Below are 26,492 nucleotides of genomic sequence, written 5' to 3'. Positions count from 1 at the left end.
TCATTTCCAACTCATCACCTGCAGCCTATTTAAAACCAGCTCTCATTCACAGCCTTGTTCACGGCTGCCTGGAGGTTGATTGTGGAGCACATTGGAAAATGGCGGAGAGAGAGAACATCAAGGAAAGAGCCAAGCTGTTGAAGGAAGTTTTTAGTGAGACTGGAAGTGAACTAGGGATGGAGGTAGGTGGGAAAGAGGAAGGAAAGAAAGAGGTACGGGATATCAAACTCAGAGGAGTCAGCAAAACAATGGAAAGAAGATGAGATAAAAGCAATTACAAAACTAAGCGAATTGCTGATTGGAACCTGATTCGTTTGACGAAGATGCTCAACAAAATTATAGGCGAGATTAAAAGAGCAAAGATTTTACGAAATGGATTGCTATTAGTGATTTGTCGGGATAGTGCTCAGCAAGGCAAAGTGATAAGATTAAGTAAAATAGATGGCAAAGAAGTACAATGCTCAATACCCAACAATAGAAAGTGGACTAGAGGAGTTATTTCGAGGATACCAACAAAAGTTACTATGGATGAGATTAAACAGAACATAAAAGGAGCAAAAATTATTGAGGCCAAACATTTGAAAGTTACAAGAAATGGGAAAAAGTGTGATAGTTTGGCGGTAATGATCAACTTTGAAGAGAGATTGCTGACTAACGTTTACTTAGGATATAATGTGTTATGCAGTTAGAATATATATATACCACCACCTTTAAGATGCTATAAATGTCAGAAATTCGGGCACGTTGCGGCATTTTGCAGAGGAAAACAAAGATGTGGGAGATGCGCTGGAGAACATGAATATGGGAAATGTGAAGCGGGAGCTAGGCTGAAATGCTGCAATTGTGGCAAGGAACACAGCGCAGCTTATCGAGGGCGCATTTATAGCAAGAAGCTGAGATACAATATGTTAAAGTAACTCAAGGAATCAGTTATGCAGAGGCAGTGAAAGAATTTGATGAAAAAAAGGCTGTCAAGCAAACAAATACAGGGAATAATAAACTGGTGAATTGTGAGGGCTGGTAATATAAAAAATAAGGATACACTATTAGTGAGTAGAAAGGATTTTGTACTTTTTATGGTGGATGCGATTAATTGTTCAGCGCAAACAAGCAAAAGAACTGAAAAAATTAAAATTATAGTCAAGTGTGCAGAAAAGTATCTTGGTATTAAAGGAATTAGGTGGAAAGAAGTCAAAGAAACGCTGAATGGAAGATCCAACAGTTCACAGGCAGGGGAGATGGAATCGTAATGGTAGTATATTTATCGCAAATGGTCAAATATGTTTCAGAACTTAAGGAAAATCCTCAGATTTGATTGTTGAAGCCCAGGGTAAATGTGCAGAACTCCAACAACAAATAGAAGTACCTGACAAGAACAACTGTGAGTTGGAAAGAGATTGGAAAATGGAGGAAATTATTACATGGATACAAAAGGAAAAGGAATTTGTTACAAAGTGAATTACCTACCTTCAGATTATAAAATGAAAACATGGAAGCAAATGAAGAAGAACTCCGAGGTTTCAATAAACAACTGCAGGCTATGATCCAAGAAAAGGAAAACCTGAAAAAGCAGATAGACTTGGAAAAACAGTAATTTTAAAAGTATAACATGTGATAATTACTATTCTTTAACAAGATGATTTTAGTCTTACAAGTGATGTAGGTGAAATTAATGTAATTGAGGTAATGCAACAACATGAAAACGTGACAAAATTAGGGAAGAATAGCAGTTTGTGGCATTATCTAATGAGAGCATTAAGCATTCACAAGGAATTGCAACTACAGAGTGATGCTAATAGAGAACTGCAGGCTGAGCTAGATTGTCTAAAGTAGAGAACTCCAGGACATATTTGGTTGGAGCAGTGGCGGTAATGCACTGAAAAACTGGTTGCCAACTGCCATAAAACAAAAAAAGAAGAAGCAGCCCTTGTTCACCCACTGAACCAGCCAGCCTCAACCAGTTGCGCCTAGGTTTCAGTTACCTTGTTGCCTTGTCATGTTAATTATCCATCTCCCTTGTTTTGTGCCCCTCTCGTGGCTTGCTTATTTTGCATTTATTATTGAAGTTATCACTCACTGCTAAATCAATTCTGCTGCTCTGCATTTGGGTCAAGCCTCCTCTAGATTTTCTGATGGTGCTTAACTGTTTGGAAAACAGTCTCAGATGTGCTGGGATTATGAAAAGATGTCAGGTACTGTAAATGAAATTTATTAGTCCTAGGTCTCCAGATTTTGAAGCTCAGGATACTAATATTGTCCAATCATATTATGGATCTGCCAGGAATTGGTAAAACAGAAGTACAGCAACAGAGAGTGCCAATGCCAATCTCAGTGTTATCACTGTTATTGGATGATATGTGATGATAGATATTCTAATGAAATAATTTAATTTTTGGAATTTCTTGACATTGCAGCGTAGACATCTTAGCCTCCCTCCCCGACTTTGAACACAAAATGCAGATCAGTGTGATAACTGATGTTTGTAATTAGGTAGTAATAGTGGAAAATGACCACATGATATTACCACATCGATATAGGATTGTATAAAAAATATACTCATTTAATTTATTTTGCTTGCAACCCCACTGCAGAAAATAATGAAGCAAAATCAGGAAATGTGGATAAGGATGTGGCATAATATCAATTTTATATTCCTAATTGTAAGCCGTTAGATGCTAAAATCCTTAATGTTTCTATTTTCACTGTGTGACTGTAAGGAATTGGAGACCATGATGATTGCCTGACCATATTTCCTGGCAGGTTAGGAGGGTGCTCCCAGGGTGCCTGACCTGGATCTGGGCCGTACCCTCCAAATATCCGGACCTGCCTCTCGGTTTTTTTTGCACTACCTTACTTTCCATTTTCTATTTTCTATTTATGATTTATAATTTAAATTTTTTAAATTTACTAATTGTAACTATTTTAATATTTAATATTTGTAATCCAGGGAGTGGGAAGCGCAGAATCAAATATCACTGTGATGATTGTACGTTCTAGTACCAATTGTTTGGTAACAATAAGGTATAAGTATCAGATAGGAGGATCTCCAACTGGCAGAAGAATGCCAGAGAGGTCTCTGTCAGCGTACAAGTTCAGCCCCTGAATACCTATACTCATGGGAAGCCTGCAATATGAACAAATCCCCCTACTTATCATACTTGCAGCAGTGAGCTGTATGTGAAGTAGGTGAAGACTGCTCTCCCTGTTTAAGTGCAACAGGTAGTAAACTGAGATAGAGATTAACCAGAGCAACACACACAAAATGCTGGAGGAGCTTAGCAGGTCAGGCAGCATCTTTGGAAGTAAATAAACAGTCCATGTTTCAGGCCAAGACCTTTCTTCAGAACTGGAAAAGAAAGGGGAAGACACTGGAATTAAAAGATGTGGGAAGGGAAGGAGGATCAGCTAGGAGGTTATAGGTGAAGCCAGGTGGGTGGGGAAAGGTAAAGGGCTGGAAGGAATCTGATAAGAGAGGAGAGCAGACTTTGGGAGAAGGGGGAGGGTGCACTAGACGGAAGTGATAGGCAGGTGAGAAGAGGTTAGAGGCCAGAGTGGGAAATAGAAGAGAGAAGGGAGGGGGGTAAAAACTACCAGAAGGAGAAATTGCTGTTCATGCCATTGGATTAGAAGCTACCTAGACAGGAGGTGAGATGTTGCTCCTCCACTCTGCAAGTGACCTCATCATGGCAAAAAGAAGGCCATGGACTGATATATCGGAATGGAAATATGGATAGGAATTTAAATTGTTGGCCACCGGGAAATTCTGCTTTTGGTGTATGGAGCGGAGATGGCTTGACAAAGCAATCCCCCAATTTACATTGGTCTCACCAATATAGAGGAGGCTGCATCAGGACTTCCAGATATAATAGATGACCCAACAGATTCTTAGGTGAGGTGTTGCCTCACCTGGAGGACTGTTTTTGGGACCCTGAATGGAGGTAAGGGAGGATGTGAATGTGTAAGTGTAGCATTTCTATCGCTTGCAGGGATGTGTGCCCAGAGGGAGATTAGTGGGGAGGGACGAATGGACATGAGAATTCCAGAGGAAGCGATCTTTGCAGAAAGTGGAGAGTGGGGAGGAGGTAAAGATGTGTTTGGTTGTAGGATAGCAGAGGGTTGGGAGGGAGGGATGTTCCGCAGGGATCTCCCATGGTCCCTTCTCCTTTCCTATCACTTTTTCCCACCCACCAGGATTCACCTATCACCAACCCCTCCCCCCACCTTTTCATTCTAGCATGTTGTCCCTTCCTGAAGTGGGGTCTCAGCCTGAAATGCCAACTGTTTATTTATTTCCATAGATGCTGCCTGACGTGCTGAGTTCCTCCAGCATTTTGTGTGTGTTGCTCTGGATTTCCAGCATCTAAGGAATCGCTTCTGTTTGTAGAGATTAGCCAGCCCAGTTTTTTTTTCCTATTCCAAGCCCAAAGTATGCTTCCTCAGTCAAAAAGACATGTATCTAGTCAGGTATTTTTGTTTAATATTCCTTTCTATGACACTTCAGAAATAATACATTAATGAAGAATGACTTGGAGACATCCTAATCGCCTAACAGGGAACATAGTAATCTTTTTCTTAATCATGGGTCATAGATGGTGCTATATTGTTTTCTTTTTTAAGCAAGTACTCCAGGACCTCCATTCAAACCAGAAACTGTTGTTGAAGAAGAAGATAAAGAAAAAAGTAACGAACCTTTTATGCGTGAGGGATCACTTAAAGTAAGTATTTCACCGTTGTTTTAGCAAAAGTATACCCTGTATCCCATTGTTTGTTTCCTTTATTTCGAGGGACGTTTCCCACATAAATATTTTATATAATATTTTGAAAATTTCAATTTAATGAGCACACCAGAGTTTCATCCTTTACATCATCAAACAGATGTGGAGAATGGAATTGAGTTCCTAAACAAAGTGAGCTCAGAGCTTAGTTCAGTTAGTAATGAGAGTTGGTGGATTTTTAGTAGGTTTTGGTAAACTGCCAATCCTTGGCAGTGAAGGGAATGAAAGTGAAGAAGGATAGGGAACATCAAGGGAATGGACAACATACAGGTGGAGAATGAGTGGAAATTGAGATTAATAGAACGTAGAACAGCACAACAGATTGTTGTTTATAACTACCCTCAACAATAGGCACAGTGAGAATATCTATTACCTAACATGTAATGTACCTTTATTGGTTCAGTTAACAAAAAGCATGCATATCATACACAAAACTAATTATCTGTGTGCACACACACTAGCCAGGTCAGTCAAACACCGGGCTCAGACTACTTCAGGACGGCACTAGGGTACTTGCGTCCTGGACAATCGTGTCCCTGGACATTTGCGTCCCTTTTTTGCGTTCCGGTCATTTGCACCCCACTATATGTAACTATTACTGGGTAACAAACCCCATGTTATATATGCTAAGCCTCTTATCTCAGCTCAAAAAGCAACCATCTAATCAATTAGGGTAATTTATAGGCAAATGAGGGGTGCCTCGTTTGCGACTGAGCTACTTATAAACAAACCCCCACGTTTCCTATTACAGTTTGGCTTTAAATTTACTTTTTCTTTTCCAGAAACTAAGCTATGTCACAGTTCTTGAAATCAAGCAAAGGTGGAAATATACTTGTTGATGACAGAAATTATATTTATCACTATCATAAGAAAAATGCTGCAGGCATGAAAAATTACTGGGGGGGGGTGTGGTACGATCCTACAAAGCAAGAGTTCATACCAAGAGCGATGTAATAACAAAACAAATTATTAAGCATAACCATGGTTCTTCTGCTGCTGCAATTAGAGCAAAAGGATCGATTTTAGAGTTGATAGAAACTGCGATATCCTCACATGAACCAACAAAACATCTCTTTGGAACAACTTTGTCAAAACATGATGAATTTTCAATGGCAGAAATGCCCTCTGTCTCAGCAGTGGGGAGAAATGTTCATCGTTGAAGACAGAAAGCACAAAAGGCTCCATCTATACCAAACCAAAGATGTAATTACGGAATACCAGAAGAATATTGTATTCTCCCCACTGGACAAAGGTTTCTTGCAATTGATACTGGCATAAATGATGAAAATAGAATGCTCATCTTTGCTTCTGAAGAGGGTTTGGATGACTTGACACGATTTCAGAATTGGGCAGCAGATGGCACTTTTAAAATTTGCCCACAAATCTATTATCAATTGTACTGCATCCATGTCCAAGATGGTATATTCAGTATTTTCTGTGTTTTTGCTCTTCTACCCAACAAGACTAAAGAAACATATGACCGCCTATTCACTCTTTTGTTGCAGACTCACCCTCAACTTAATCCCAAATTAGTGCTAACGGATTTTGAACTAGGAGCAAAAAAGAGTATAGCAGAAACATATCCTAATGCAAACAATAAGCTTGTATATTTTCCATTTGTCAAAATCCACCTTTAAGAAAATACGCGACCTCGGTTTGAAGTTACATACATTGGCCAAGCAAGAGGTAGAATTGGGCACAGGATTGCAGCAACCTTTTCCATTGCATCTTGGAATGTTCACAATCGAACAATGAATGACTTGCCTAGATCTAACAATAGTTTAGAGGGGTGATATAATGCTATCCAAAATTCAATTACTTGTCAACATCCCTCTGTTTGGAAATTAATTGATGCATTGAAGAAAGAGGAAGCTATGGCCACAAAGAAGAAAACTGACTACCAAAGAGGGATTATTGTCCAACCAAGAAATAAGAACATCAATAAGTGCCTTCAATCATTAATTGCACGTTACAATCCTGAGGACAAATTAAGTTTCTTACGCGGGGTTGCCCACAGCATGCACACTTTCTAAGTTTTGGACTTATTGATTAAAAAATTTAATTTATAAAATGCATACTATAATCCCTTTTTAAATTAATAAAACTTTTTGATTTTTAAAAATTACATGAATATGTAAAATTATATCTTTTATGAAACATACATATATTGGGACACAAAAGTCCGGGATGCAAAAAAAACGGACGCAAATGTCCAGGGATGCCAATGACTGGGACGCATTTGACCAGGACACAGTTGTCTAGGATGCAATTCTCCTGTCACCCTTCAGGACATAGACTTCTCCCTCCACAATCCTGTCATTTCCAAATAACCAAACTGTTATGTTTGTTCTTAATAAAAACAAACTTGGTGTAGGTTTACGTTAGAACATTTTATTACTGAACTACTGCTCAGCCCTGTCTACATGCAACCCGGTCACCATTGTAGTTTCCGGGTCCAGGTAAACCCTGCTCACCTCATACTGGGAATGAAGTTCTTTATTAAGCACACATAATAACACATCTTCCCCCTTTAATGAAAAACTAACACAATACTATGTCCTCATAAACCTACAAGGAACAATAGTCATTTCCAACAAAGATATTTACATTCCATAGCCAGTCTTTTTTTTTGAATTTTCCACTGTTCAGCATTTCAACTTCAATTGTAATGAGCAACTACAGTCCCTTATCTACTCATGAACTTTTAATCAGTCTCTAAGGTGCTTTAATTATCCTTTTTTGGTCTGCTTTTTGCTTCCACAGGTGCATTACTTGCATTTGCTCCATTAATATTTGTCTTTCTGAGAGATCTGATCAACATATTCATTTTTTACATGTGAGGCCCCTTTGGTATGCCAACCGGTGACGTATCACAGCTATTGGAGCTTGGGGTCATAGATCCATGCAGTTCCTTCTCAGATGTGTCCCTCACTCTGTCTGGATCTGGTAGGAATATAGAGCTACTATGTCTTACACATATCCTTGCATGGACTATGTGCCAGAATCACGATCTCGCATTTGCACTTGATCTCCAGGCTTCAGGTCTGGTAGACAGTTTGCAGTCTTGTCATGATAATATTTCTGTTTTTCTTTCCCTTTCACTTTAGCCAATTTGATCTTGTATGTTCTTTTAGGTGTCAACAGGTTTTCATGCATTGGAAGGTTAATGTGTATGTGTCAACCCATCAGCATATGGGCTGGTTAAAGGCTATTCTGCAATGGCACACTTCTGTAATTCATTAGAAATCCTCTCGTCCATCTTGCACTTTCTTCATGAGGCCCTTCCCTACTTTGACTGAACTTTTTGCTAGGCCATTAGATTTTAGATGACGTGGGTTTGAAGTTTTATGTTGAAACCCCCCCAAACATTGACCAAGGACTCAAATTCACAGCTCAAAAATTGTGAACCATTGTCTGATGCTATCTCACATGGAACTTCTTGTCTCACAAGCACAGTTTTCAGGAAAGTGACAACTGCTTTTCTGGATATTGCTTGCAATGTTGCAACCTCTGGGTAATTGGAAAGATAGCTGGTTACAACAATATGACTTTTCCCATTACAACGAAACAAATCCATTCCAACTTTGAAGTATGGCCTGTCTGGTACAGGGTGTGGTGTAAGCAGTTCTGCTTGCTGCTTTGGTCTGTAGGTAAGTAATATTTCACGTGAAGCAATGATCTAGCTAATGTCTTGGTTCATTCTAGGCCAGAGCTTCACTTCACGAGCTCTGCATTTACATTTTTCTTCACCAAGATGCCCTTTGTGTATCTTCTGAAGTATTTCCTTGCGTAGTGGTACTGGAATCACAAACCTGTTTCCTTTAGAAGACCATACCTTTTACTACTGATAGTTCAGCTCTCTATGCCTAATAATCCTGAATGCACATTGGACATTCTTAGCTGCTGGCCATCCTTTCCATATTGTATCTTTGAGTTCTTTCATTGTTTCATCTGATCCTGCTGCTTTCCTAATCTGCTCTGTTCTGTTAGAAGATGCTGGAAAGGAGGTGACAATCATGTCAACATAGGCTTGTATATCTGCATTGGTGCCTTGGTCACTCTTTTCTTTCTTGTTGAATGCTCAAGATAGCGCATCAGCAACAAACATTTTTTACTGGTGTGTAGATCATCATCACATCATATTTCTATAGCCTTATCAAGATATGCTACATCCTTATGGGAATCATTCAGTGGTTTGGACATAATTGAGACCAGTGGTTTATGGTCTGTCTCCTCTCCAAAATCTTGTCCATAGATGTAAACACAGAAACATAGAAAACCTACAGCACAATACAGGCCCTTCAGCCCACAAAGTTGTACCGAACATGTCCCTACCTTAGAAATGACTAGGCTTACCCATAGCCCTCTATTTTTCTAAGCTCCATGTACCTATCCAAAGGTCTTTTAAAAGACCCTATCGTATCCGCCTCCTCCACCATTGCCAACAGCCCATTCCACACACTCACCACTCTCTGAGTAAAAAAACTTACCCCTGACATCTCCTCTGTACCTACTCCCCAGCACCTTAAACCTCTGTCCTCTTGTGGCAAACATTTCAGCCCTGAGAAAAGGCCTCTGACTATCCACACGATCAATGCCTCTCATCATCTTATACACCTCTGGCAGGTCACCTCTCATCCTCCATCGCTCCAAGGAGAAAAGGCCGATTTCACTCAACCTGCTTTCGTAAGGCATGCTCCCCAATCCAGGCAACATCCTTGTAAATCTCCTCTGCACCCTTTCTATGGCTTCCACATCCTTCCTGTAGTGAGGTGGCCAGAACTGAGCACAGTACTCCAAGGGGGGTCTGAGCAGGGTCCTATATAGCTGTAACATTACCTTTTATCTCCTAAATTCAATTCCACGATTAATGAAGGCCAGTACACCATATGACTTCTTAACCACAGAGTCAACCTGCGCAGCTGCTTTGAGCATCCTATGGATTCGGGCACCAAGATCCCTTTGATCCTCCACACTGCCAAGAGTCTTACCATTAATGCTATATCCTGCCATCGTATTTGACCTACCAAAATGAACCACTTCACACCTATCTGGGTTGAACTCCATCTGCCACTTCTCAGCCCAGTTTTGCATCCTATCAATGTCCCGCTGTAACCTCTGACAGCCCTTCACACTATCCACAACATCTCTAACCTTTGTATCATCAGTAAACTTACTAACCCATCCCTCCACTTCCTCATCCAGGTCATTTATAAAAATCATGAAGAGTAAGGGTCCCAGATCAGATCCTTGAGGCACACCACTGGTCACTGACCTCCATGCAGAAAATGACCCGTCTACAACCATTCTTTGCTCTCTGTGGGCAAGCCAGTTCTGGATCCACAAAGCAATGTCCCCTTGGATCCCATGCCTCCTTACCTTCTCAATAACCCTTGCATGGGGTACCTTATCAAGTGCCTTGCTAAAATCCATATACACTACATCTACTGCTCTTCCTTCATCAATGTGTTAGTCACATCCTCAAAAAATTCAATCAGGCTCGTAAGGCACGACCTGCCCTTAACAAAGCCATGCTGACTATTCCTAATCATATTATACCTCTCCAAATGTTCATAAATCCCTCCTTTCAGAATCTCCTCTATCAACTTACCAACCACTGAAGTAAGTCTCACTGGTCTATAATTTCTGGGGCTACCTCTACTCCCTTTCTTGAATAAAAGAACAACATCCCCAACCCTCCAATCCTCCGGAACCTTTTTCCCGTCCCCATTGATGATGCAAAGATCATTGCCAGAGGCTCAGCAATCTCCTTCCTTGCCTCCCACGGTACCCTGGGGTACATCTCATCCGGTCCCAGCGACTTATCCAACTTGATGCTTTCCAAAAGCTCCAGCACATCCTCTTTCTTAATATCTACATGCTCAAGCTTTTCAGTTTGCTGCAAGTCATCACTATAATCACCAAGATCCTTTTCCATAGTGAATACTGAAGTAAAGTATTCATTAAGTACCTCTGCTATTTCCTCCAGTTCCATACATACTTTCCCACTGTCACACTTGATAGGTCCTATTCTTTCACGTCTTATCCTCTTGCTCTTCACATACTTGTAGAATGCCTTAGGGTTTTCCTTAATCCTGCTTGCCAACGCCTTCTCATGGCCTCTTCTGGCTCTTCTAATTTCCTTCTTAAGCTCCTTCCTGTTAGCCTTATAATCTTCTAGATCTCTAACATTACCTAGCTCTCTGAACCTTTTGTAAGCTTTTCTTCTTGACTAGATTTATCACAGCCTTTGTACACCACGGTTCCTGTGCACTACCATAATTTTCCTGTCTCAGTAGAATGTATCTATGCAGAACTCCAACACAAATATCCCTGAAAATTTGCCGCATTTCTTCCGTACTTTTCCCTGAGAACATCTGTTCCCAATTTAAGCTTCCAATTTCCTGCCTGATAACCTTATAATTCCCCTTACTCCAATTATACACTTTTCTAACTTGTCTGTTCCTATCTCTCCAATGCTATCTAAAGGAGATAGAATTATGATCACTATCTCCAAAATGCTCTCCCACTGAGAGATCTGACACCTGACAAGGTTCATTTTCCAATACCAAATCAAGTACAGCCTCTCCTCTTGTAGGCTGATCTACATATTGTGTCAAAAAACCTTCCTGAACCTAACAAACTCCACCCCATTTAAACCCCTTGCTCTCGGGACATGCCAACCGATATGTACTGATGGAACATTCCCTGTCATATCAAGCACTTGTCTCAGTCATGTTGATCTTTGATGGACCCCCAGATGAAGATGCCATCCATCCTGGTCTTGACAGCAGATATGCCCTCAAATCATGTAAATGATTTTATGGTAGACTTCCGCTGTGGACAGAATCCCATACAGTAGCTGAAGTAAGCGATATCTCCCCTGTGGTGTGTTAAAAGTACACCGTCTCGGACTTGCTTCATCTGCCAAAATCTTGATGACACTTCGAGCTTGCTAAACCACTTAGTACCTGCAAACTGGGTTGTGATCTTCTCCCATGTTGGCAATCTAAAATGCTCTCTCTTGCATTTCATGCATGCTAGTTGTTGTTTAAGTTTGTCCCTAATTTTGAGTACTACAGATGAGCATCTGAGCCCCTCAAAGATATCTGTACTTTTCCATGAGTGTTGTGTGGTCACTATGAGAAAACTTATCACCAGGTTGAGCTTTTCACATGCACTCAGACCTAATATTGGCTGTCCTCTCTTATCTACAATCAGTAGCTGTGACTTTTAAGTGCTGTCCCTTGTGCTTGAAGGTCACTATACAGCCTCCTTTTACTGAAGCATTCTCTCCAGTGTAGCCTCTCACTTTTACTTCACTGGGTAAATCTTGCTCTTTACTGTGAGAGTCTTGTAATCATCCATGGATAACATATTCACCTGGGATCTGGTGTCAAGCTTGACTAGAATTACTGTCTTGTTCACAGTTACTGGAATGACCTCTTCTGTTTGACCGGCACCAGCAGCTGTCTGCAGCGAATCCACAAATTCATCCATTTCCTCATCAACTGTGTGCACCTTTCCCTTGGTAGCCCGACCTTTGCAACCCTTTGCAAAATGATTCTTCTTCCTACAATTATTGCAGGACTTTCCATCAGCAGGACATGTCTTTGGAATGTGACTGCCTCCACATCTGCTGCATTGCTGTTTGAGCCTTCCTCTTTGCTTTGAGAAATGCCTTGTGTACTGCTTCTCCGTTTTCACAGCATGCACTGCTGTGTCTGCCCTCTGCCGCTCCTTAGCTTGTACTTGTGTGGTCTATGTTGCCCTATACATATTCACAGCCTTTTTCCAGTGTCAAATCTTTTCCACCCAACAATCTTACTCTGAGTTCATTGTCTGGAATGCCACAAACTATTCTGTCTTTAACTAGTGAGTTTCTCAAATCTCCAAATTCGCAGGACTCACTCAGTGTGTGAAGCTCAGCTAAGTATTGTCAAAGCTGACACCTTGTTTCATGTCACAGAAAAAAAAAACTTAAATCTCTCAAACATGATGTTATTACTTGGGTCAAAGTACTCCTCAAATTTTGTCCTCAGGAGTGTCCGATGTAAAAGCTGTCTCATCAATTTGAAAGCTGTTAGTGTCCAAAGCATCTGTTCTGATTACATGCAGAAAAATAGGTGCTTTCAATTTTTCATCGATCCCTCCTGTACGGCTAGGGGCAAAATATATATTGAATTATATATATATTTGAAGCATTTCCAGTTATTAGTTAGATTGCTGATAAACTGCATAGGTGCTGGAGGACTTAGCTTATCTATGATGGAAATTCTCAGCCTCCTGAATCTCTCGATGAATCCAGTGACTGCTGAACTTTGGGAACAATGTGCCCTCTCACCTCATTAGCCAGCTTCACTCCATCATAATTAATGTCTGACCTCACTTGCTGCTAGCTCCTTTCGTACTCATGCAGTCTCTTCCTGTTGCCTATGATATTCATTTCCTCTCCATGTTTATACCTCAAGCTGTCTTCTGACGCCGTGTTATGTTTGTTCTTAATAAAGACAACTTGTTGTGGGTTATCACTGCACTGTTGCTCAACCCTGTGTGTGCCCACCATCATGGCTTCCGATTCCAGGTGAACCCCTCATATTGACACTGGGAACTGAATTAGGCACACATAGTAAAACACATACAAGTAGTTTCTTATTTGGAAATTATCTCAAGTTCAGCGGATCATCAGCAAGAAACTTATTGTGTCCACTTTCAGTTGTTCTGATCGAGCCATTCCTGACCAAGAGCCAGTTCACAAAATGGTGACTGCAATAACAGTCTCACAAAATGACAGCCTCCCTTTATTTGTCACCATGGCAAAAACATTTGATTTGTTTGCTTCCACTGTCCTTGGCTCATTCCAAGATTTTTTTTTTCTGGCCAACAACAGGAGCAGACTTTTTAGTCCATTATGCCTTTGATGACCATAATACCAAATTTAACTAATTTCTTCTGCTTTACCTGCTTACATTGATGATCATATAAATTCTCCTAATCTCACATGAACTGAATAATTTCATTAACATTGTTTTGGGAGGGCAAATATAAGGGGAAACTAACAGCTAATAGCAAGAAACTTTAAAGCATTGACGTACAGAAGTATCGTATGTGTCAAAGTACATGGCTTCCTGGAAGTAACAATACGAATAGATAGAATGTTAAAGACGTATAGCATACTTACCTTCATTGTTTGGAGTTTTGAGAGTAAGAATACTCAATTCTTACTCATTGGTCAGGAAGTTATATTGCAGCTGTATAAAACTTTGGTTAAGCTGTACCTGTTGTGTGCAATTCTCATTGCCCCATTACTGGGAGGGTGTGGAGGCTTTGGAGAGGGTACAGAAGTGATCTGCCTGGATGCTGCCTGGATTGGTGTGTATTGCACAAAAGAAGAAGTTGGGAAAACTTGAACTGTTTTCTCTGATCATAAGAGGCTGAAGTTGTTTATAAGTTTATCAAGATGCCAGAATAGGGTGGGCAGGGGATATAGCTTTATGATGAGAGTTCAAAGGACCTGTGTGAGGCAAATTTAATTTTAGCACGGGTGGTAGAAGCAAGTATGATAATTGCATTTCAGAGGTTTTTTGAGGCATTTCAATGACACATGAATATGCAATGAATGGACTGATATGGATTATACGAGGGCAGAAGAAATTAGTTAAATTTGGCATTATAGTTATCAAAGTCATAATGGACTAAAAAGTCTGCTCCTGTCTCATCAATGTACCATTAAACAGGTAAGGTGAAAGGGCTAGATACAACAAGAACAGAGATTCCCCACATATTTCTTAAAATGTGAAGCATTGTTTGGATCTGAGAAGTTTCTTGCAGCAACATTTTCTATTATAATTCAACATATAAACAAGTTTCAACAAGATCATCTTATTCTACTCACTCCATTTAGAATAGGCCTAACCTACTCATTCACTCTGCAAAATATTTAACCCCATTATCCCACGGAATCTAATAAACCTTCTTCAGTCCTTAAGCACCTCACTTTAAATTAAGAAATCAAAAGCTTTATGTGGTACTCAAGGTAAGGCTCCCAACAACTGTAGCTTATCTGTTTATAGAACTGTACAGCACAATACAGGCCCTTTGGCCTACAATGATCTTTTACCACCCTGGAGTAATGGCCGTGATAGGTAAGGACTGATTGGACATTTAATGCACATATTTTTATATGTTCCTGACATTTTTTTTTATTTCTTTTTGTCCTAGGCTTGGAAGAAAGAACAGGAAAAATTGAAAGAGGAGGACCAGAAAAAAGATAAAAAAGGCAAGAAAGAGAGGGCAGAAAGCAAAAAGAAGGAAGGAAAGACACCATCAGTGGCGTCCAAAGCAACTAAATCAGCAAAAAAATCAGCAAGGCAGGACACTAAATCCACCAAAGAGCAAGAAACAACTTCAATGATTGTACCAGAAGTTGAACAACCAAATGAACCAAAGGAAGAATTTTACAAGGTTGATATTTTTACATCTTAGGATCTTACGCTTAGGAAATAAGTGCCAAGATTAGTAAAAAAAAAAATAAATAAATAAAAGAGTGAAAGAAATCTAAGTTGGGACAGTGCTAATATCGCAATACTTAAATATAATGGCCCAAAATTAATGGGGTTTGAGTGCATGGAACATACCACATTCATCTTCCCATGAAGTTCTGCTGTTGGGGTTACCTTGTTTCTTCACATGACACAAGACCACAAGATCATAAAACATAGGAGCAGAATTAGGCCATTTGGCTCTTTTGAGTCTGGAATACCATTCCAGCAAAACTGATTTATTTACCCTCTCAATGTCATTCTCCTGCCTTCTCCCCGTAACCTTCAATGACATTACTAATCAAGAGCCTATCAGCTTCTGCTTTAAATATACCCAATGATTTGGCCTCCGCAACCATGTGTGGCAATGAATTCCACAGATTCACCTCATCTTTGGTCTAAAGGGAAATCTTTCTATTCTTCAGTGCTCTCTGGTTCGAGTGACTTTCCCTACTATTTGAAATGCTTTCTCTACATCCATTCTTTCTAGGCCTTTCAATATTCAAATAGGTTTTAGTAAGATTCCCCCTCATTCTTCTAAACGTCAGTGCATGCAGGTCCAGAGCCATCGAAGGATCTTTCTCATGAACCTTCTCAGGATGCTCTCGAATGCCATCACATCTTTTCTTGGATAAGGGGTCGTAAACTGCTCACAATACTCCAAGAACACTGTGACCAATGCCCTACCAAGCCTCAGTATTACATCCTTGCTTTTATATTCTTGTCCACTCAAAATGAATGCTGACATTGTATTTGCCTTTCTTAATACCAGCTCAACCTGCAAGTTAACCTTTATGGAATCTTGTACAAGTACTCTCAAGTCCCTTTGTTCCTCTGATTGATGAAATTTCTTCTGATTTAGAAAATAGTCTATGCCTTTATTCTTTCTACCCAAGTGTATGACCATATATACTTCCCTATACTATATTCTATCTGCCACTTCTTTGCCCATTCTCCTTATCACCCAATACTTCTTCAGACTCCCTTTTACTCAAAGCTACCTGTACCTCCACCTATCTTCATATTCTCCACAAACCTGGCCACAAAACCATCAATTTCATCATCCAAATCATTGACATATAACATGAAAAGAAACAGTCCCAATACTGACCCCTGCAGAACACCACTAGTCACCAGCAGCTAATCAGAAAACACTCCCTTTATTCCCACTCTTTGACTCCTGTTGGTCAGCCAATCTTCTATGCATGCTAGTATTTTTCCTGTAATACCATGGAGGCATCTTTACAAAGGCCTTCCAAAAATCCAAGTAAACAACATCCCTCTCATTTGTTAATCCTGCATGTTATTTCTCCAAAAAAATCCAACAGATTGTCAGGCAAGGTTTCCCCTGAAAGTAACTATGCTGACTTTGGCCTACTTTATCATTTGCCTCCAAGTACCCAGGAACTTCATGCTTAATAATGGACACCAAAATCTTCCCAACCTCTGAAGTCAGGCTAACTGGACTATAATTTTCTGTATTTTTCCTCCCTCTTTTCTTAAAAGAGTAGAGTGACACTTGCAATCTTCCAGTCCTCCGGAACCATTCCAGAACCTAGTGATTCTTGAAAGTTCACTACTAATACCACCACAATCTCTTAGCTTTCAGAACCTTAAGGTGTAGCCCATCTTGCCCAGGTGACTTATTTAACTTCATACCTTTTCAGATTCCCAAGCACCCTCTCTTTAGTAATAGCAACTATACTTACTTCTGCCCACTGACCCTCTTGAATTTGTAGTATACTGCTTGTGTCTTCCACAGTGAAGACTGACGCAAAGTACTTAGTTTGTTCAACATTTCTTTGTCCCCATTACTATCACTCCAATGTTATTTTCCAGCGGTACAATATCCACTCTTGTCTCTTTTGTTCTTTATATAACTGAAAAATCTTTTGGTATCCTCTTTTATATTATTTGCTAGTTTGCCTTCATATTTCATCTGTTTTCTCTTGTGGCTTTTTAGCTGCCTTCTGTTAGTTTTAAAAGCTTATCAGTCCTCTGGCTTCCCACCAATTTTTGCTATGTCATATTCCTCTCTTGCTTTTATGCTGTCTTTGACTTCCTTGTCAGCTATGGTTGCTTTAATCTCTCTTTCGAATACTTCTCCTCTGGGATGAATCTATCCAGAAACGCCAACCATTGGTGTTTACTGTCATCCCTACTAGTGTTCCCTTCCAATCAACTTTGGCCTGCTCCTCTCTCATGTCTCTGTATTATCTTTTTCTCCACTGAAAGACTGATACATTTGATTTCAGCTTCTCCTTCTCAAACTGTAGTATAAATTCTATCATGTTGTGATCACTGCCTCCTAAGGGTTCCTTTATCTTAAGCTGCCTCATTAAATCTGGTTCATTACACAATTCCCAATCCAGAATTGCCTTTTCCCAACCACAAAATGCTCTAAAAAGCCACCATATAGATGCTCTACAAATTCCTTCTCTTGGGATCAACCTGATTTTCTCAATTTACCCATGTATTTAAATCCCCCATGACTATCACAACATTGTCCTTTTTACATACTTTTTCTATCTCTTAATTTGTACCCTTCATTCTGTCTATTGTTCAGAGGCTTGCATATAATTCCCATCAGGGTTTTTCTACCCTTGTAGTTTCTTAACTCTACCCACAAGGATTACACATCTTCAAAATCAGAGTCAGGTTTATTATCACCAGCATATGTTGTGAAATTTGTTAACTTAGCAGCAGCAGTACAATGCAATACATGATAATATAGAAAGAAAAAATAAGTAGATCAATTGCAGTAAGTATAAATATGTATATTAAAAGGTTAGATTAAAAATAGCGCAAAACAGAAATAATATATAAAAAAATGAGGTAGTGTTCATGGGTTCAATGTCCGTTCAGGATTCATATAGCAGGGGGGAAAATGTTGTTCCTGAATCACTGAGTACATGCCTTCAGGCTTCTGTGGAGGCTAGTACCCAAGATGAAGCTGACTAATTTTAGGACTTTCTGTGGCTTCTTTCAGTCCTGTGCAGTAGCCCACCCCGCCCACCCCAATCCCAGACAGGATGCAGCCTGTCAGAATACTCTTCACAGTACATCTATAGATGTTTTCAAGTGTTTTGAGTGACAAACCAAATTTCTTCAAACTCCTAATGAAATATAGCCACTGCATTGCCTTCTTTATAGCTCATTCAATATGTTGGGACCAAGTTAGATCCTCAGAGATCTCGACACCCAGGAATTTGAAATTGCTCACTCTCTCCACTTCTGATCCTTCTATGAGGATTAGTTCATGTTCCCTTGTCTTACCTTTCCTGAAGTCCACAATCAGCTCTTTCATCTTACTGACATTGAGGGTACGATTGTTGCTGTGATCCCACTCAACTAGCTGGTATATCTTGCTCCTGTTCTCCCTCTCATCTCCACCTGAGATTCTGCCAACAAATTTGTAGATGGCATTTGAGCTATGCTTAGCCACACAATCATGGATATATAGAGAGTAGAACAGTGGGCTAAGCACACACTCCTGATTGCCAGCAAGGAGGAGATGTTATCACCAATCCACACAAACTGTGATCTTCTGGTTAGGAAGTTGAGGATCCAAGTGCAGAGGGAGGTACAGAGGTCCTGTAGCTTATCGATCAGGACCGTGAGAATGGCGATGTTAAACACTGAGCTGTAGTCAATGAACTGCATCCTGACATAGATGTTTATATTGTCCAGGTGATCTAAGACAGTGTGAAGAGTCACTGAGGTTGCCTCTCGCATAAACCCATTGTGGCGATAGGCAAATTGTGGTGGGTCCAGGTCCTTGTTGAGGCAGAAATTCATTCTAGCCATGACCAATCTCTCAAAGCATTTCATCACCATGGATGTGAATACTACTGGATGATAGTCATTAAGACAGCTCACACTACTCTTCTTAGGCACTGGTATAATTGTTGCCTTTTTGAAGCCGGTGGAAACTTCTGACCATAGCAGTGAGAAACTGAAAATGTCCTTGAATGCTTCCACGAGTTGGTTGGCACGTTTTCAGAGCCATGCCAGGTACTCCATCAAGGCCTGCCACCTGTCCAGAAAGACAGCCTGACATTGGCCAGAAAGACAGAGATCACAGGGTCACCTGGTGCAGCAGGGATCTTCACTGCTCTAGTTATATTCTCCCTTTCAAAGTGGGCATAGAAGGCATGAGCTCATCTGGTAGTGAAGCATCGCTAGCATTCATGCTATTGGGTTTCACTTTGTAGGAAGTAATGTCCTAAAAAACCATGTCAGAGTTGACGTGCATTCGATGTTGCCTCCAACCTCACTTGCAATTGTTTCTTCACTCTTGAAGTAGCCCTCCACAAGTCATACCTGGTTTTCTTATACGGGCCTGGGTCACCCGATTGAAATACCACAGATCTAGCCTCCTGCAAACAAACCTCCTGGATCATCCATGGCTTTTGATTTAGGAATGTACAGCAAGTTTTCATAGGCACACACTCATCCACACAGGTTTTAATGAAGCTTATAACAACTGCGGCATACTCATCCAGATTCAAAGACGAATCCCTGAATACAGTCCAGTCCACCGATTCAAACCAGTCCTGTAAGCGATCCTTTGCTTTCCTTCTCCATACCTTCTTGGTCCTCACTGCTGGTTCTACAGTCTTCAGTCTCTGTCTGTTCTCAGGGAGTAGCAGTATGGCCAGGTGATCAGACTTTCGGAAGAGAGGGCATGGAATAGCACGATAGGCAGTTTTGATGGTGATGTAACAGTAGTCTGGTGTGCTTTTTCCTCTGGTACTACAAGTGATATGTTGATTGTAATTATTTGATGACCTTTTCAAGCTGGCTTGGTTAAAATCCCACAAAATGATGGTGAAAGTGTCAGCATCTGCTGTTTCGTGCATATTGATCCCATTCCTCAGATCACCTAGAGCCTGTTTGACATTGGCCTGAGGTGGAATGCACACCACTACCAAAATGATTCCTAAAATCTCTCACAGCAGGTAAAATGGACAGCACTTAATTTCAAGATATTCTAGGTCTGGTGAGCAAAATTGGAACACTACTGATACATTTGTGCACCAAGAGGAATTGATCATGAGGCATACACCTCCACCTCAGCTTTTGAGAGACTTGCAGACCTATCCAGGTGGTGTATTGTCAACCCATCAATCTTAATTGCTGCATCTGGTGTGAAAGGGGTTAACCAGGATTCCGTGAAACAAGGGACACAAGCGGTCCTAATGTCCCTCTGATGCAGCACCCTAGCTCTGAGATCTTGAATTTTATTTACTAGAAACTATACATTTGACAGCAAGAAACTCAGTATTGCGAGTCAAGAACCCCATTTTCTTCAATGCTCCTGTATCCCTCATCGACAGCCACATTTCCTTCAAGGAGTCTGATGAGAAGTACGGCCACAATCAGCATTGTTTTCATAGGTTGTAAGTAGTAATGGATTGGTCAATTGCATTAAAACATCTTTATTAACTGTACAGACACTTGAAGCAGATGTGATTCTTAGCTGTGTCAGGCTGAAACGGGAATATTTAATTATATCCATCAAGTTGCACTGCACGAGATCACCTTCAAGGCACCCTGGAAACATCTTCTAATCCAACATCATCTGTTTCTAAGGATTTTATTTCAATTTTCACCAACAGTGCTATCCTGCCCCCTCTGCCTACCTGCCTGTCCTTTCAATATAATTCATTTTCTTAGATATTAAACTCCAACGATGATCTACTTTCAGCCGTGATTCAGTGATGGCCACAAAGTCATACCTGTGAATTTCTAACTCTGCTACATGGTCATCTGCAGTATTTTATTCCGTATAATGTGCGTATTCAAATATAACACTTCCAGTATTGTATTCATCACCCTTTTTGATTTTTGCTTCCGTTACATTTCAACTCATTCCATTGCCCTATCATCTGCCTGTCCATCCTCACAGTCTCACTACACACTGCATCAACTTGTATACAAACTGCCCCATCCTCAGCCCTATCACTGCAGTTCCCACCTCCCTGCCAAATTAGTTTAAACCTTTTACAACAGCTCTAGCAGGCGTGCCCGCAAGGATATTGAACCCCTTTGAATCCTGCTGTAACCTGTCCTTTTGGTACAAGTCATACCTTCCCCAGAAGAGAACCCAATGATCCAGAAATCCAAAATCCTGCTCCCCTGCCCCAATTCCTCAGCCACACATTCATCTGCCAAATCATCCTATTCTTACTCTCACTAGTGCATGACATAGGTAGCAATCCAGAGGTTACTAACTTTGAGGTCCTACTTTTCAGCTTTCTATCTAACTCCCTATATTCTCTCCTCAGGGCCTCATCCCTTTTCCTACCTACACCGTTGGTACCAATATGTCCCATGACTTCTGGATGTTCACCCTCTCCCTTTAAAATGCCTTGGACCTGATCCGAGTAACTCCTGACCCTAGCACCTGTGAGGCAACATGTGATCTTCGTGTCTCTTTTACATCCACAGAATCTTCTTTCTGCTCCTCTAACTCTGGAATCCCCTATCACTACTGCACTCTTCTTTTCCCCCTTCCCCTCTAAACCACAGAGCCAGACTCAGCGTCAGAAATCCAGTCACCGTGGTTTTCCCCTGCTTGGCTGCTACCCACCCCTCTCCAACTTATCCAAAGTGGTAGGAACAGCCACAGGGGTACTCTTTCCTTTCCCTCTCCTGGCAGTCACCCAGCTTCTTTTATCCTGCAACTTAGAGATGATTCCTATCTATTACATCCTTGTTTTTCATTGTGTTGTGTTGTTCGTCCATCGTTGGCATCGATGAGGACCTTGACACCATAGTGATGGTGTCAAGACTAGCGCTTGATTTGGATCTAAGTGAGGGATAGTTGCGCAGCGTCAGCCTCACTCTCTCTTCCCAATTCCCATCTGGATCCAGTGGCAAGACAGAGTCTAGACGGCTGGAGATGGGACTAGGCGCAGTGGATGACCAAGACGTCTTCTGTGTCTTGTCCTGCTCTACACGTTCCACGACGCTTGCAGAGACCGTCTTCTTGACCGTTGGACCTTCCATTGGTCTCATCCGCTCAATCCGCCAGAGTCTGTCTTCACATGCTGGGATAGAAAATTTTTTTACTGCATCTCATTTCAGTGCTCTTGTTGAAAACACAGCATGCAAGAAATGCAATAAATTCAGTAGGAAATTGAAGTAAATAATTGAAGTGTTTCATTGGAATTAGTTTTAGGCTACTGCCATTGGCTGGAGAGAAATGATAGTTTGACATGTCCTCATTGATTTTAACACCGGCTTTAACAATCCACGAGTCTAGGGCTGAGGTTCCATTGACAAATAAGTGCAGAGACCTGTCGTTTTTGGAAAGGCTGTGGTTTGTGTTGGGCCTCATCAAATGCCTGAAGGTCATCCTTCGTATGAAAGACTACATCTAGGAATATACTGAAACAATATGTTCTCAATGACATGCAGTTTGGGAAGTTCAAATAGCTTGCTGGTTATCTGAAAATCTTGCCTCTAACATTTTACTGTGGCAGATAAAGATTTCAGAATTTCAGAGTTTCAAAAATCTGTTTTTGACAGAATAATGGGTCTCTCCATTTAACCCTTTTTTAGAAGCTACACAAAGTGACCTGCTATACAACATATACATTGTAACAGGTAAGCATTTTTGAGCATCAACTAAGCAAGTCAGAGCCCAAATAATATCTACATTCTGCATTGGGCTTAATGATATGAATGTGCAAAAATTACTCTATTAACAATTTCAGACATTGCAAGGTGCTTTAGACAAATCAAATAACTGCCAATAACATCCTTTTGGACTAATATGCAAATTAACTGAAGAGTAAACCACAAGGCTGCGGTATTAGTCAAAGCAGTTCTCTGACTTGTAACTCTCCAACTACTGCTATTACAAGTACCTTTTAATGCACAATTTTGCTGGGGCAGAACCAATGGGTAATAAATTATACAATCCCTATAGTATATAACAGCATCCATAATTGTCGTGACAGAGAGAGGTGATGTGTGTATCATATGCTTTCCTAAATGGGGGATTGTCAAGTTCCTCTCTATCTGATTTTTTTTAGCCTCCTGCCACCCAGGTTATTGCCAGAAACTAAAGTGTTAATCTGAACTCCATGGCATAATTTAAAAGCATTCCATATAACTTGGTAAAACTACTAAATTTGTTTCATACAAATTTATTTTTATGTTGACTACAAAACAAAGACTTTTTGTTTGAGATTCAATGACAATCTCTTGTCTGTTTTTGTTTGCAGTTTACTGGCTACAATTTTGGAAATGATTTGGTTCAGGTATCTGGAGAAGTCAAGTCTCTTTTTCCTGTTGATGGAGGACAAATTCAAGTGAAAATCATGAACTTTTTACATGGTAACTGCTAAACTATGAATAACCCTTTACTGAGCGAATACAGCTGCATCAAATGCTTTTCTAATTGTCCAACACCTTTAACAGTGTTAAGAAGCTGAAATGTGTAGTCTGTGAAATCAAAGATATAACAAAATATTTTGATATTTCATTCCTTGTTCTTTCCCGAATCAGCAACAAGAAATATTTTCAAACAAAGAAGGCACTAATGTGAGTTAAAGGTTACAAGATTCAAGATTACTTAATGTCACTCCCAGTACACAAGTGTAAAGGAGAATGAATTAATCTCGATCTGATGCAGCACAAAATAACACAATAAGATAAAGAACACAATAATAATAAAAACAGAATAAATATAAATACATAAGATAGATCCTATACATAGATTGATTGTGTGTCCGTAAAGTGACACTAAGCACAAGAATGTCTCTACATTTAGTGACTGACAGGAAATGGTAAAGTAGTGGTGGTTAGGGGTGTTCAGGAGTTGATCAGCCTTACTACTAGGGGAATGTAACTGTTGAATGGTCCTAGTATGGATGCTACATAACCTCTTCCCAGATGGGAGTGGGACAAACATTACATGAGCAGACTGGGTGAGATCCTTCATGATGTTTCTGACCCTTACTCTGGCACCTTTCTGTGTTTTTTTGCTTGATGAAGATAGACTAGTGCTGCTGATGTGTTACTAATAAAGTAAGAAATTATTAGAATTATAAAAGGAATAAAATACAGAATTAAATAAAATGCTTAATAAAATAGAGAAGCAAACAAAATAATACTTAAAGACAATCTATACAATGAAGGAAATAACCTCAGAGTTCAACAGCCTGTTTTGCAGTCTATTCTCTGTCTTAGTGCCAGCACAGCCTAACTAGCCTAAGGAAAGTTTCCCAATTTACACAAAAAATTGTCCCTCCATTATAGCCTTTAAAAACCTAGTATAATTCTTGTCCCAGTACTTCTCTATTCAGTCATATTACCACTCTGTATTCCTTTGTCTCTTGTGATCCTTAGCCTAGAAGAAATCTCAAAGATAGGAACAGCATTTCTGCAATACTGTACAGCATTCTTTACCACTATCTAATCTCAAGAATGTGCATCCAAGAACAACTCAGCATTGGTGTTGATTTATTATTGCCACATGTACCAAGATACATTAAAAAAAATTCTTGTATATTCGAGGGACGACTGCACAAGCACGTGGATGTCAGCGAGTTAGACCAGCAGGAAGCTTAAAAGGACACAGCTTTACCGAACAGGTGTCGGAGAAGTGGGCGACGGAGTGGAGGGAGACAGAGTAGGAGGGCTTTGGCTCAATGGGGCTTCAGTGATAACAGGTTGAGGCCAGGTAGGTTATCTGTGAAGAATAGAAACAGGAAGCATGTCTGTGAGGCCAGTGTTCTGTATTGGGTGTCAGATGTGGGAAGTCCGGGAGACTCCCAGCTTCCCAGAAGGCCACATCTGCACCAGGTGCATTGAGTTGCAGCTCCTTAGGGACCAGTTAGGGAACTGGAGCTGCAACTTGATGACCTTTGTCTGGTCAGGGAAAGTGAGGAGGTGATAGAGATGAGCTATAGGTAAGTAGTCACACCGGGGCCTCGGGAGACAGATAAGTGGGTAATAGGCAGGGGAGGGAAGGGCAAGAGGCAGTTACTAGGGAGTACCCCTGTGGCTGCCCCCCTTAACAATATGTACTCCTGTTTGAGTACTGTTGGGGTGGATAGCCTACTTGGGGGAAGCGACAGTGTGGCTCAGAAGAGTAGGGAAAGGAAGAAGGCAGCAGTAATAGGGGACTCTTATAGTTAGGGGGTCAGACAGGCGATTGGAAGTAGGTACAGAGGAGATGTCAGGGGTAAGTTTTTTCCGCAGAGAATAGTGCGTGGAATGCGCAGCCAGTGGCGGTGGCGGAGGCAGAAACGGTAGGGTCTTTTAAGAGACTCATGGATGGCTACATGGAGCTTAGAAAAATAGAGGGCTATGGGTAAAGCCTAGGTAGTTCTAAGGTCGGGACATGTTCGGCACAGCTTTGTGGACCAAAGGGCCTGTATTGTGCTGTAGGTTTCTATGTTTCTCTGTTTTCTATGATTCTGTGGACTCAAGAAAGAAATGCAGATGGTAGTTGCTTCCCAAGTGCCAGGGTCAGGGATGTTTCTGATTGCATCCATGATATCCTGAAGTGGGAAGGTGAACAGCCAGAGGTCGTGGTACATATTGATACCAATGACATAGGTAGGAAAAGGGAGAGGTCCTGAAAACAGATTACAGGGAGTTAGGAAGGAAGTTGAGAAGCGGAACCTCAAAGGTAGTAATCTCGGGATTACTGCCTATACCATGCGACAGTGAGTATAGGAATAGAGTGAGGTGGAGAATAAATGCGTGGCTGAGGGATTGGAGCGGGGGCAGGGATTCAAATTTCTGGATCATTGGGACATCTTTTGGGGCAGGCATAACCTGTAGAAAAAGGATAGGTTGCACTTGAATCCGAGGCGGACCAATATCCTGGGAGGGAGGTTTGCTAAGGCTGTTGGGGAGAGTTTAACCTAGAATTGCTGGGGGGTGGGTATCGACCTGAAGCGACGGAGGAAGGGGCTGTTGGCTCACAAGTAGAGAAAACTTGGAGACAGTGTGAGAGGGAGGATAGGCAGGTGATAGAGAAGGGATGCACTCAGACTGTTGGTTTGAAATGTGTCTTATTTTAATGCAAGAAGCACCATGAACAAAGCGGATGAGCTTAGAGCGTGGATCAGTACTTGGAGCTATGATGTTGTGGCCATTACAGACTTGGATGGTTCAGGGGCAGGAAAGGTTACTTCGAGTGCCAGGCTTT

The 26,492-nt window shown here is 40.8% G+C and overlaps 1 protein-coding gene across 11 annotated transcripts in view; it reads left to right on the top strand.

Annotated features, from left to right (window-relative positions):
- spag17 (sperm associated antigen 17) overlaps positions 1-26,492 on the top strand; it is a 287,464-nt gene that overhangs the window by 129,434 nt on the left and 131,538 nt on the right. For all 11 annotated transcript variants that reach the window (XM_072260331.1, XM_072260332.1, XM_072260334.1 and 8 more), the window contains 3 exons: positions 4,618-4,715; positions 14,997-15,239; positions 23,554-23,665. In XM_072260331.1, the coding sequence (XP_072116432.1) occupies positions 4,618-4,715; positions 14,997-15,239; positions 23,554-23,665 (453 nt within the window). The remainder of the gene's footprint in view (positions 1-4,617; positions 4,716-14,996; positions 15,240-23,553; positions 23,666-26,492) is intronic.

This window comes from Mobula birostris, chromosome 6 (genome assembly GCF_030028105.1).
Source record: "Mobula birostris isolate sMobBir1 chromosome 6, sMobBir1.hap1, whole genome shotgun sequence".
In the NCBI taxonomy this organism is placed as follows: domain Eukaryota; kingdom Metazoa; phylum Chordata; class Chondrichthyes; order Myliobatiformes; family Myliobatidae; genus Mobula; species Mobula birostris.
The sequence above is the reverse complement of the archived record's forward strand: the minus strand, read 5'-3'. Positions and strand labels throughout refer to the sequence as shown.